At 36.5% G+C, this 14,597-nt stretch overlaps 1 protein-coding gene across 1 annotated transcript in view; it reads right to left on the bottom strand.

The window, feature by feature from the left end:
• The window catches only part of PRUNE2 (prune homolog 2 with BCH domain), a 134,353-nt gene that overhangs the window by 21,264 nt on the left and 98,492 nt on the right, over window positions 1–14,597 (bottom strand). Inside the window, exons 10-11 of the mRNA XM_088522079.1 lie at window positions 2,372–2,451; window positions 1,270–1,470 (exon numbers count right to left, since the gene is read on the bottom strand). Of these exons, the coding sequence (XP_088378205.1) occupies window positions 1,270–1,470; window positions 2,372–2,451 (281 nt within the window). The remainder of the gene's footprint in view (window positions 1–1,269; window positions 1,471–2,371; window positions 2,452–14,597) is intronic.

Below are 14,597 nucleotides of genomic sequence, written 5' to 3'. Positions count from 1 at the left end.
TGCAATTGTTCTTGTATGCTCAAAAGATTGTACTTTTTTAATTTATAATGACCTCACTAGTAGTAGAGAATTTCATTAGCAGTAGAGAATTTAAATGCAAGGCAAAATTTGGTTTAAATATATCTATTTTTATGTTACTCCCTACTGTAGACTATATAACGGTCACGCTCATTTTTTCCCCCACAAATGGCTTATAATCTTTATGTGTTTACAGTAGTAAATACAATTCCTATACAGTCTTTCAGTTGCTAGCAAGAAAAGAGTATTATTTCCTTATTACATTAATCATGAGATTGAATTAGTCAAATAAAAATAACCTCAAGGTTAAGATGCCAAGTAAAGTACAGCATCTGTGGTTCGTTTGATGCAAGACAAGTTGCATTCTTCAAGGTTTATCGGTACCAAGCAACTAGGCCTGTTAAGAAGGTATATTTAATTTGGCAGAAGGCCACATTATTTCATTCCATGACCTGAACAAGCCAGTGTTACGTCACACAGGCATAACTTCCACATCTCAGGTTTCCAACCATATACAGGAATAACAAGATACTTCTCAAGCTGTAACCAGTTTGTTTATTTACCACAAGCTCTTTAGTGCATTTTTTGTCCAGGGTGGCTGGGTGCATTAAGTCATTATGAAAAAAAAAATAGTATACAAATAGCACCTGGAATTACTAATCAGTATAAAGCAATTACATTCAAAGCAAAATCTAGAGAAATAATGAGAAGAGATGCTTTGGGATAAGATCTTTCAGTTCTGCCTTTCTACTTCGTACAGAACTTTATCCCAAAGTTCTACTACTGTCACCATAACCCAGCGCTGGTCTCCAAAGATGCATTTAGCTCTGGTGTTCTCCATAGGCACTCCTCAGACAGCACTCCTTTCCTCTTTCCTGAAAGATTCTTTTCAGGCAAGTCCTATGATTTCTACTGGACAGACACTCCGAAGTTTGAACCTTTCTAAATAGCTCTTCTTAATTTTTCTGATCAGAAGATCAGCTACATTTCTTTCTTTTCTTTTTTTTTTTTCTGGAAATTGCATAAGTAGAAATATATTACTTTGTAAGGGGTAAAAAGATCTAAAATAGCAGAAAATACATCTGAAAACCCCACATTATACCTAAAATGTATTATCTATACTCATGGGATGGCAAATATGAGCCTGAACAGCCTGATCACGTGAACCATACAGGACGGAACTTGAATGGATGCTTCTTTCCATTGTCTGTCTTAAATATAGACAATGCATATTTTACTAGAACATAATACCTTGTCCACTGTATTCAAAAGAATCTGCTTCATCAGGAGTGTCAAGGTCATCTACATTGATGTCAATTCCATCTGGGGTATCTAAATTATCATCAGAAAGTACTGATCCTTCACTCTGGTCCAAACACAGATTGATATTTGGAGCTGTGAGCTTTATTCTTCTGGGATGGGAGCCATTCAGATCAAGAGAATTGGGAGGTTCTAAAAAAGGAGGATGAAAAATGAACATTATCTCCTCTGCCTACCACTCATCTTCCGAATACTTCAAAATCACCTTCAAATATACTGGAACAGAGCAATTTTAGGAATAGCAAGCCATTTACAGGAAAGTGACACAAAACATTAAAATCACACATTAGCATTTAAAAAAAATAAAAGAAACATCTACAGAAACAGAAGATTTAGCTGAAAGCTCTTAAATTATGCAGCAGACTGTGTATTTTTATAATTGTCGGCCAAAAAAAAAAATTTAAGAAATGCTTTTGAACAACAATGCTTGAGTGTTTAAAGAGCAAGTCAGTCAAGCTTTGAAACGGCACATTGCCAAATGTGGGAGAAATACATACAAGTGAAATGATCCTGCTAAGTATCAGATTTGTTGTGCATTTGCTGCTATTCCAGTGATGTTCACTTACAAGTAGAACCCTATTTCTTCAGTCTTAATTAGACGATATGATATTCAATATAATCATAAAAATAGCTTTGAGTTTCATAATTGGTCTTAAGCAAAAGTAATCTTCAATAAAACAAAAGTGTGGTTTTGCCACTTGCTGCTGCATTTGTGTGCTGCTTTTTAAGCTGTTCTGCTGAATTTATATACTCTAATGTTAGTTCAGTTCACTAAGACGCTAACACTGTAGTCAAATATAAGATAAGCAAGACTACTTAAACATCACAAGAACTAAAGGATGAAAACAATTCACAAGAGAAAACAGATGGCACACTACAATTATCACTTGTCAAGTGAAGAACAGAATTAACTAAAGCAAATTTAACACTTTTTCTTTTTAACATTGATTCCTTACCAGCACAGAAACATCCCACTGCATAATTAAATGCCAAGGGAAGAAGATATAATTAAAATAAGAAGTACTTTTCTTACCAGGTCTCATTTCTGTAGAACTTGGGCTTAATACACCCTCAGCAATGGGGATGTCCATTCCCACATTCTCCAGTGGCAATCTGAGAGGTAAAAAAATAACGCACTATCTTAGAAATAAATGAGTTAACCGGGTTCTCAAGATGACTCGTATAATCTCACATAGAATTAAGTTTTTCCTCAACATATCTAATTTAAAAGGCTGGTCACAGATTAATATAAAAGAGAACTGAACACAGCTGTTTGAATTCTATATGTCGTCCTTCTCGCCACATTTACACACAGACCTATAGAGACTTCAGAGATCATGGGTCTCCAGAAAAGGTTAACAGCATCACTTGTCTTTGGACCAAAACAAAGCAGTGAATAATAACAGGTTGGCAAAAGAAATGTTTCTCACTCCACACAAATTAAGTTGATCTTTTGGAATCTGACAAATAGGGCACAAGATTGCATGAAGTTTCATTTATTCTACACAAGCTGCACACTGCAGCAATAGTTCTGTAATAGTATTTTAATTGCTGTAAATATAGCTGCTTAGCAAAAATCAGATCATGAGACTCTTCATTCTTTTGACATAATTTGTACTTTAGAACAATTCTGACCCAAATCAGTCATTTTACAATACCGAAAAAGTTGATGTCCTGCAGTGAAAAAGTGCAGGAAATACAGAAATGAGAATCAAAACTGCATTAAAGATTTTCAAAGGCTACAGTGATGTAAAATACCATGTCTACATTACATTTTTAGGAATACCTACCTACATTTTTAGGAATACTAAGAAATTACATTAAACATACATACATATTAGGATAAAGCAAAGATATTAAGAGGTGAAATAGATTATCAAGGTGGCTGAGTATTAAAAGTAATTATCTTAATTACTTTACATTGTAAAAATGAATTGACTTAAAACTCTTCTCATGCTTATTTTCTATTCAGATATTTCACAAAATGCTTGCTGGGAGGAATCTTCAACATTATGTAGGAAGCAACACTTCATAGGACGTGCCAGACTTTCAAAACATTCATTAATCTTACTAATTTCACTAGATTTATCCATACGCAGTGCAGAATACATCCAACACAAATACACAGATTAGCTGCTTAATGATTTCTACAAAACACGCCAATTCTGGAATACATTTACTGTCAAATAAAGCTTTGAATATTCTTTCTTTTTGGACACACGGTAAAAAAAATGATCAAAGCATGTTGCTCATAAATAAAATGAATGGCATAAACTGTCTGTAATTTACCGCTTCCTTTTGTTCTACTCTTTAGTATCTTCTGTGCTGAGAAGTTGTACAGAAAACTGATACACAGAATATCATAGCAATTTACTAAGAAATATAACCAAATTATTAGAGGCTCAAACTCTTTCTGGTGTCTGCCCAATTCATAGTAAAAAATATGCAATAAAGTTTAATTTATCCTCCCAAACTCAGCAGAGAAAAAGCTGAATTCCAATGGCAAATTCTGGTATTGGTAACGGCCATGTACGCTAATGACTTATGAAGAAAAATATAAGAAATCATTGTGGTAGAAACAGTGTGGAAGAGGATGAATATTTTTAACGAATTTAAATCTAGATTAAGATTTTACCCTGGCCTTTATTAACCTTTGTAAATGTAGAAATATACATCTGAATATTAATATTTTTCAGATTAGAGCAGTTTAAAAATACTAAAATGATGATCTATGGATGTTCAAGTGTGTAAATATTTTGACCATATGGAAGAGGTTATTGATACTAACATATAAAGCATTCATTTATAAAATCTCTTAAATTCTTGACACACCAAAAGACAATATCTTACTGAATTACCTTAAAAAAATTGTTGTAGAAAGTAACTCAAAAGGAAATGCTGTTTTCACACATTGCATTGAGAGCGAGCTATATGAGGACAGTGAATGCTAAATTCAAAAAAATCTTGTTTCTGTACATCTTAACAGTAAGGAATATTTGTAGAAATGCATATGAAAATAAGTTTTGTATTAGAAAGGGACAGTATTTTCATATGTCTGTTAAACTGTAGGTAACAAAGTTCTTCATCTTGCCTCCATGACTAGGACATGACTAGGGCTTGCCTCCATGATTAGGGCATGACTGCATTTTACAAACAGTGAGAGCATCATTTATAGAAGCTAGAAGTAGTAGAAGTATTTTCTAGAAGTAATTCATTCAAAATTTTATACAAATTGCCTAGAATTTTGCTAATGCTCAGAACAGAATGATCCCGAATTGCCTCAAGACTGCTTTTCTTTCTGTGGCATCCTTATCTTTAAAATGTATGTACTTGCACTGACATTGCTGTTTTCTCTAGAACATCTTCCAGCTTTGTAATATAAAGAGGTTTTTTTTTTTTTTTGGTTTTAGTGGGAGTAGCACAGTTGATAAAAAAACAGATATGAAATATTAGATGTATGTTCCTAAGAATGGTGCACTTCTGGGGCTCCAAAAGATAGATGTGTTTCCTATGCTTAGGTTTGAATCTATAAAGAAACATAGCTACAGAGGCAAAATACTCAAAGAATATCCCTCACTCAGAGATCAAGTAAATAAAATCAGCATTTGTATAAGAATCGTTAACTTTGTTTTGATGGTTCAGTGTTTTTAATGTCAATAATCTGTATCATTCCGCTGGGATATCTGATTTGGGAACTAAGAGACTGTGGTCCTGAAAGATCTGGGACAAAAAAGACAGCATAAAGTAAGTCCAAGTCCAGTTACAAAATCACTGTTGACTTAAGGTCATCTGCCGTATTTTCAGCCACCTTCCAACAATATGGGATTTTTAACACGTATGCGTTTAGTTTCTTTTTTTTGGCTTAGAATACATTTATTCTTAAAAACAAACAAAACACAACTAGACCTTATTTACTATAAAATAAATAGGACTTTAAGGGGAGAAGTTAAAGGAAACAGTTCTTGTGTTTAATAGTAATTTTCTTGAGGTCTTGCACAGAGCCCAGATTAAAGAAAGACGTATTTTGCTATGTTCAGTAAAAGTCAATAGTTTCTAAAAAACTGTGATTAATATTCGCTCACTCATAAATTAATAGGCAACACCAGCATCTTTCAAAAGAAGTATTATGAAATAGCAGCTTCAGTCCATGGAAGGAAGGTATATTCCATTGTACCTCAACACATTTTGTCCCTTACGATGCTCGTCACACTACCCACCAGTGTGAAAATGAGCACGATACAAAGTTTGTTTCCTACAACCACAGCTCCCCACTTCGTGAGGGATTTTGTGAGCATGTTAATGCTGATCTGCTAAACACCTGGCAGACAAATTTATGTCTGTCTATAAACTGGGAGAGAATCAGGTTGCTGCGGATTTCTACACGAACTCTAGCAATGAAGGATAGACACCAGAAACTTAAATTAAGCATCTCCTCTTTCTTTTCCCACAGATGACTTCACATATTCCCAAAATTGTAGCTTACAGACTTCACTGCTTTTCACAGAGGTGCAATTAATGCCGTGCGTGATTATGACCGAAAGTATTAGAAACAGAGAACACTTCTTTTATTGAATGTTCTTTGTTGAAGGAGCAAATTAAACTACCTAGAAAGTTCATTCTAATCAGGTATGATTTACTGGACTGATAAATAGGAAAGATCTTTCACTTGAAACAGAGGTCAAAATAAAATAAGCTTTTGGGGTTGTAAATGACTTCTTTCATGTGGTACACAGACCAGCCATTCAAAGATCAGCTGTGCTCAGAATCAGGTTACTGCGTATTTGCTTTGATAATTCAAGTCTAAACACGTGTTCAGAAGTAGGCAAAAAAAAAAAAAAAAAAGAAAAAAGAAAAAACTTATTTCTCAAAGGTGGTTCAGAGCCAGATGCCAAATTCTTATGAAAGGAGGAGACAGCGCTTAGGTTGAAAGACTGCTTGCGCTTTCTTGATTCAGATATTCTTATAGCTCAGTGAATTAATAATCTTTATATACTTTTTAGTGCTCTCCCAAGTCTGTAGTTCTGAGAATTAACATGATCCTTTTTGACTTTTCTAGATATAGCTGCATCCTGCTGTTTTAGAAGGAGCAACTCTGCATATGCACAGCAACATATCGTAATCCCTATGGGCTGTACGCTGCCTCATCCTCGTGTCATATGTGATACATCACCAGTTTCCAAGTTACATTCCTTATTCCAAAACATCAAGCAAGTCATCTCTCCAATGTGTAACTGAAAGAGCCCCTACCTTCATCTTGTTACTGAGGCTGACTCACCTCTCTGAAAACCAGTTGATGCAAACTAGCATTAACTCATTTACTGACCAGACTTCAACTTAGACACACTTCCCAGGCTTCTGTATTCATCACTACAAAAGTTCAACCTAAAGTGAAGTCTACAGCTCCAAACCACTTTTCCTAGATGAGTAAGTTAAGTATCTTCCATGTCTTTCCATGCCTCTATATCCAGCAATATTTTTAAACTTCTTTTTTTTTCTCCTGTATTTTTTAAGACATGATTAACAGCATGATATCACTTTAACTGATATTAATGTGTGGTTTTGGGGAAACTAAATAGGAGAAGAGGAGATGAAGTAAACAAACATTCATCCAAAAACTAAACATCTGGATTTTTTAATCTTTTCAGATTTCAGAGGTACTCCATGATATCAAATGAAATAAAAGGTTTGCATATGGCCCATTTTCTTAGTGGCTTGCAGTGAGAAAAATTGAGTTGTTCTGAGGAAGAATGAGTGATGTGAAATTTTAGATACAAAAATTATGGGAACTTAGTTCTTCTCCGTGAGTCACTTCTACAGAACACTCAAAACCACCTTCTCTAAGTACTTTTTTTTTTTGGACTCCATCCTCACATAGATTTCAGATGTAACAGAAGTGCCTTGCCCAGAAAAGGAAAAACAGCAGTTTGAGGCACTGAGCATGACTGCACATACCTTGCAAGGTATTAGAAAACCCTTGGCTTTTATCCAGTAACACCCATCAATTGAGCATCAGCACGGCCTCCGTAAGCACCCTTAGGACTGAAGGGAAGGCTTCCTGAAGGGAACTGCTGCAGTGGTTCAGCAGGCCATGGCCAAAGGGCCAGCCAGCCTCCATGCAAGCCAAGCTCCAACCTTTCAAACACCAGATGCAACCTGCTACAGTACCTGATATCTCTAATGGCACTGTGATGGCACTACCTCGAGGTAACGCTTAGGATCCAAATTACAACACTGTTTTTTTTTTTTCATTTTAGAAGATATACATATATATACAGAAATATATATATAAAAAAAACGAAAAACAAACAAACAAAGAACAGCTTGGAGAGACAGGAATGTATAGCTATTCCAGTAGCACTCCAGAAATCAGAATTTACATCAAGAAAGAGTCTGACAAAATGTTATTTCTTAGTTACTACATTGCTAGTACATTCCTTAGTTACTACAGTGCTACAGAATGGCATATTTTTGAATACCTGTCCAGACAGCAGACACTTGAGGAGCTGTTTGCTACCATCCCTCTTGATAGTTACTCCAACACTTACCTCACTTTAGATAAAAGAGCAGCAAAATCCATCTTATTACCATTACTAAACACTTGTCGCACGATTTTATTTTTAGAATAGAAACTGTTTATCTGCTTTGCATATTCTCCAAACAAAAAGTCTTTCCCTTTCTTTCATACTTCACATATCTGCATTGACAAGCTTTTGGCTTGTCTTTGCAGTTCCTTTTCTGACCAAAAATAACTGAAGATAAGAAGATTATCAGGTTCTTATTGCATTGAGTTTAAGAATAATGGTAAATACCTAGTTCCTGAAATTAGGACTTCTTTTTGGAGTTCTTGGTTATAAAATTCAAACAACAACAACAACAACAAAGATTTTAAAAATAAATATTAATGTCCTCTATTTTAAATGAGCCATGATTCTTTGACATATAGACACAGCTTTGTAAATTGCATTACAAATTGGACATGTTATTTCAGAAACTTATTATGCTAAGGGACTAATAGCAAAGCTTAATTTAGACTGCATGTTTTTGTATTTCAATGCTTATTACCCATGTAGGATGGGTAGAAATAATCTGCAAAGCTTTCAATTATTCGGGGCAAATGCTTAAGACTTTTCTCTTTTTCTTACTGTAGTTTTCTTTATATATTTTTTTTTAGATTACCACCCATATTTTATCCTTTTTTTAACTTTATATATTCAATTTGGGTATTATTTCTGAGACCTTTTGTAGTTATGAACACAGCTGATACTGAAACAACCTCAAAACTCAAACTAGTCCTTTACTACAAAACTTCTGGAAAACAAATGGAGCAATTTCTACAGTTCTCTTTTCAGTGACAAGAAAGACTGCAGCATGCATTCTTTTAGATTCAGCAAAACTAATGATCCCTAAACTACAGTGGAGTAAGCAACAAATCAAAGTGATATACACTGTGCAAGATTTAGTCAGAATCAGTTAGGGACATGGTTCATCTATACCTCAAGAAAATGAACGTATTCCAAGAGAATTCCAGGAAATCCAAATTTAAAAAAAAAATCATTACTTTTAATCACAACTGTGAAAAATAAATCATGTTGCCCCTACAGGTGACTTGCAAAAACTGATTAATTTTATAACCTCCTAACAGTTGAATTCAGCAACCATATGGTAGTATTCTAAATTAACTGTATTCCTGCTGCTATTTACTTGGTAGCTCTTAATCACGAATTAGTTCAGAAAAGGTCTATAATCTGATACTTATGCATAGCTTGAGACTCTTTGCTTGAGCCAAGAACTTTATTAATCATATATGAAAATGTTAACTAATGATTTTATATTCTTATACAGTAGATAAACACCAGAGGGTACCAATTTTACAGAAGAACAAGTCATTTACTTGCTAGTACTTCCTAGTTTCTCACATTTTACTTACCAGATTTCAAGCTTCTTTTGCAGAACATACTTAAGTTACTTTATATTTTCTGAATGCCCATTTTTTACTCCACTTTCAGCATTAAGTTTGGAATAAAAAGGAATGCCTGTTTGCATGAGGTAGTATTTTTGGGGGAGAAAAGTTTGTGTTATAGCCGGAAGATTTAAATTGCTTGCATCTCAAAATATTAATTGAAACATATTAAAATTATGCATTTGGACACTTCTCACTGTTCTGCAATCAGCTTTACTATTTAGGATCTGTTCAGCTACCTGTTTTGTTTCTTTCCTCTGCATCACGAGTCCATTTTTTTTCAGATAGTCACTCAGAATAGTGGACTCCCCTGTCTGCCCATGGCAATTTAAGACTGCTAAAAAAGAGGAGCTGCTGTTCATAGCACACGCTAGCGCCCTCCCCGCTACTGAGCAGCCACAGGCTGTCTGCTCTGACTCCCTGCCAGATCCCTCCTGGCATCACTGCACAAGAGAAGCAGGAAGAGTCAAGGAGGGATGCAGGGAGCCATGGAGGGACAAACAGATGACTGATAATGCAATTCACTAGGCTACTTGATCAACCTTATGAACATGCTCATGGATCAGAAAGGCTTATGGAAGGAGTCCAGGGCTCCAGGTTTCCTCATTTATCTGTAGCTCCCAGCTACATGAAAGTATCTCAATACAAAATGAGGGAAACTGGATTTCAGGCCCGACCCAGATGCCTTGCTGGAAAGGGGTCTTAGGAAACCAAGACGGACTGAAGTTGCCTCCAGGAGATGCCCGAATTGCCTTCCTTCCTAGAGGTCTGTCATCCCTGCATGGTAATATGCTACTGTTCTCCAGTAAATCTTACGGTTTACACTTGAACAACAAGGCAACACAGTGAACAACTATGCAATAACTTACCTTGTCCTTTCTGCATCCCCAAGCCTTATTTACTGTGCACCACAAATTCAAACACTGTTCTGAAGACAGGATGTTTGATCTTCTACACAGCCTTTCAGGGGTGCTAATCACCTGAGCATTAGACATTATTAAACATTATTTAAACTTAACAACAGCTCTGTGAGGTAAGGGTAAGGAATCATTCACCATTACAGAAGCGGAGAAGTTTGAAAGGGTCCATCAATAGGGAATGACCAACAGAAGATGACGAGCCTGCTTTTCCTTTTAAAGGACACACTGCATTTTACAGCATCATCTGTATGTCTCTACTACTCCTTGACTTAGTATAGTTGAAAAGATCAGCATATCAGACCTCAAGGACTTCCCTTTGGCAACCAGGAAATAAAGAACAAATCAGATGAGGGTCAGAGGAGAATGAAATATCAAAACAAGGAGGAAATGACTCCTTGTGCAGCTGACTGGTGTTAGTTACCTGCCCACAGCACATGCGAATTCTGAGAGATAGACAAGAACAAAAAGTAGTTCTTCAGGATGGTGACATCTAACCTACAAAAAGCTATTTCCAACCATGCCTCTTACTGTGCAGAGTCTGGTAGGCATTTCCTAACTTTACCATTTTAATAATATTCTCAACACAGACTTTAGTGTGCAAAAGCACATGAGCTAGATACATAGACTAACATATTTTTACATAGAAATAACATGTCCAGACACCTATCGCTCTGCTTCAGTGTTGCAGTAACATACCACTGCGTGGTCTTGTCCTTGTCCTGCTATGTGCCTACCTCAGTGACAGCGGAAAATTGCTGGAATTAACAGTAAAAAATTGGAGAACTTGTGTGATGGGTGATCCCAGGCTGATGTTGGCAGATCACCAGGTTTGGCAAGGACTGTGCAGGTTTGGAGTAGCAATAGTTTTTAGGAAACGTATGTGAGCTGATCTGAAGTCCCTCCTCAATGCTCTTTACTTGCATTGTTAATATTCTACAAATAACGGGTAGACGATCTGCTATCCCACAGCTACTGATAAACAGTACAAATATCCTGTAACCACAGCAAACAAAGGAGGAATTAACTTAGTGTTAATGTGATGTTAAAGATCCTGAAGTACAACCTGAAAATATGTTTTGTTGGAACACTGTATTTTACAAAAAAAAAAAAAATCAAAATGCCAGGCCTAGCCACATACTCAGGATCTTCTTCTCAACGTCCACTTTAATTTGAGAATTAATCCTGGAGAAAATACAACCTTAGTTTTCATCACTTTAAAGACAGCTTTCCTTCTAGCTCATGCACTTCACAGTAACCATTTTACTTCTACAGTTTGCTGCCAAGACCTTTCTCTGAATACCTGCAGCTCGAAATGATGCACCTGGCACAAGAACAGCACTTGAAAAAGTGGTATGTTCCCTATATCCTACACAGCCATCTGCCACTTGCAGGAAATACATTAATTCTTTGAGAGTAGTTACCAAGATGGGATTAGCAGTAGCAGAAAATCTTTAGCAAATTGTATATTTTATGCTCCTCTTAGACTATATGTGGGATTGTGAGAACTTCCCTCTATATATTATTAACCTACAACTTAATATACACATTTTCTCCCAAAAGAAGACTTTTAAAAAATGCTCTGACAGTTCTTTAGACTATAATCCATTATTCTGCAACTGATCTAACATGTCAGCTTTGGTGACTATTTCCCACTTGGCTCTCTTTTTTTCCAACCTTGCATTACTTAATGGATATGTGTCTTTGTGTGCATGGATGCTAATACTTGCAACAATTATTATACTTAAACACTGGAAATACCAGCTGGAATCAAATGTATTAATAAAGCATCTTGCTACAGGTAAGCCCTGCTTTGCTCATGTGACAAAAGATGCTTAGGGACAATTTTCAGAACTAAGGCTCACTGAACTTCAACAGATATATAGTATTTTTACAGATTAACTGCTCATTAAATCATAAGGCTTTTCTTCAATCACTCAGTCACTTCAATTCTTCAATCACTTCAATCCCATCTTCTAATAAACTGATAACCATGAAAAGATGACGACTTCTGTATTTTCCTGTTAACATAATCTTAATTGTGCTCCTATATTTTATTTCATCCTTTATCCTTCTATTCTGCACTCGAATGACTATTCCATTTTCCAGTTGCATTAATACCTTAGATCTTGTTAATTTGTTAATTCCTTCTCTATTTCTCTCACTTGTGTGCTTGTATCCCAAATTTCTGTCTTAAGCTTGCATTATTATGATTTCACTGCTCATATTCAGATATAATTTAGATTCATATCTTACCTGCCACAACAACCCTATAACCCATTGATAGATACCTTTCACCTTTCTGAGCTAAAGAAAAGCCACTAAAAATATGCTCATGTTAAGCTTCAGTTGGTCTGAACATTGCTGCTGCCTGAGACGCAACAGCTAAGAGGGGAACGTAACTAATGATGCGAGATGTTGAAGGGATTCTCAGACAGATGGATTAAAATAGAAACATCCCAGCTGGTGTAAATTGGAAACTGAAAAGGAAAGGCACCCCTATTAGGTAACCCACAACTTGGGAGAGCAGACAGAAAGTCAAATGAGGAGACACAGGTGGTACCTCATCAGGGTCCATGAGCAGTAATACCAGCAACAGCCAAGGCAGTATTAAACCTGCTCTGCCAGGAGTGCCCAGAGCCAGGAAAATGGTTGGATTCTGAACAGCGCAGGTCTAAAAAGGTGCATGCAAAGGGATTCAGAGGCGCCAAAAGCCACCAGCTCTCTTCAGAGGTAAAACTGTCACTAAGATAGAAAAGCCACAGATACAGTATGAAGATATAAACTCACGTTTATATCTGCATGGGAGAGCCAAGGAACTCATATATGCAAGTTCACCATGAAAAAGAGTGATAGGAAATGGCAGACTGGAAAAGTAATGCACAGGAGCGAGGTTAGAAAGCAGGGCTCCTCCTTCACCCACAGGGCATTCCTCATACTCCACAGCTTGGGAAATGCACATGAGAGATTGGTGACAAGCTCCCTGCTCTACACACAGCAGCCCAGATTTACTCTGCCAGGTTGCTGTGCACAAATAACACCCCTGTAAGTTTGCTGATAGTATTTTCTGCTAATGAAGATTCACCTTGTTTTTGCAGGACATAGCCAGCTTTTACCTGATAGCCTGGAAGTTTCCTCTTCTACTGTCTGCTTTTCACATCCTGGGACACTACATTGATATAAATACAGTGGTATTTACCAACATTGACCACAGCTGGCAAAACTGTTTCTTTGTAAGTTTGAGGTGCATTTTTTTTTTGTTTGAATTTTAAAAAATGTGACTTAAGGAACACCTTTTTTTGCCTCTTGGTACAGTTATATTGTAAGCTGTTGTTGCTCTCTTATTGCATCTGAGTGTTGTGGGTATGCTATAATATCACAGTAAACTGCTTGCAGCTTCTAAGTTTTACAAGCAGCAAGCATCTAAAGACCCTACAGTTATCTCTATTGATACAAAAATTTTATAATATTGACTAGGCTTACACAAGGCCAGAGAATCAGCAGATTCATCAAGGGCAGGAAGTCAAGAGTTGTTTTGACTTCAGTGCTCACATGGCCTGTAAGAGATAACAGTGATGAGCACGGGGGAGGAAGACAGCAGCCAGGAAAAATATGTTTTGCAGGGTCGGGCTGCAAACCCTCCTCCCCTCCCAACACTTATGGCTGCCTTTATACCCCCTGACACTGCTGCTGGAGCTGCATCCATCCTCCCCTCTCCTCAATACAGCTCTGCTACCCAAGAACATTAGCACAGATAAGTCCAGAAATGACACCCAGCCCCCCACCCTGCCATTCAATTACAATGATTGTAACTGAATCACACAACACAGCAAGCATTTCCTCTCAGCGTTCTCTAAGTAATTCCTATTTACACATTTTAAACATTTTCAATGCCTTCTGCATCTTACTATCATTTATTTGCTTACCACACTCACGACCAAAAAATATTTTCATTTCTTTATCACAGACAAGAATTCAGACTACAAATCAATCTATAATTAGAACCAAACACACACAGAACCTGTGCAAACCAACTTCTGCAGTATTTTTTCACTCCCCTTCCTAGTGACATTATTGCTGCATCCCTGATCATGTAACCTTCAAAGATCATAGATGCTTTTCACTGTGACAATTTACAGTACTTACTGCTGCAAAATATTCAAAAATCCTATGCTTCAGATGATAGCAAAAACTGTAAGCAATACCACTGTTAAGTACTCTGCTATGACAGTTATTACAAACAATGCCATTAATTAAGCAGGCTTAAAACAAAGTTATCCAGAGACATTGCCCAAACACCCAGCCTTTCCCACTGTATTCTCAGAGCTAGGCAAACAGGCTGAAAATAATCAAAAGTGCTAGGTGACTGCACAGCGAAGTTT

Source organism: Tinamus guttatus, unplaced genomic scaffold, assembly GCF_059628265.1.
Source record: "Tinamus guttatus ecotype Peru unplaced genomic scaffold, ASM5962826v1 Tinamus_guttatus_pri_ptg000146l, whole genome shotgun sequence".
Classification (NCBI taxonomy): domain Eukaryota; kingdom Metazoa; phylum Chordata; class Aves; order Tinamiformes; family Tinamidae; genus Tinamus; species Tinamus guttatus.
This window is presented reverse-complemented; position numbering and strand designations above follow the sequence as displayed.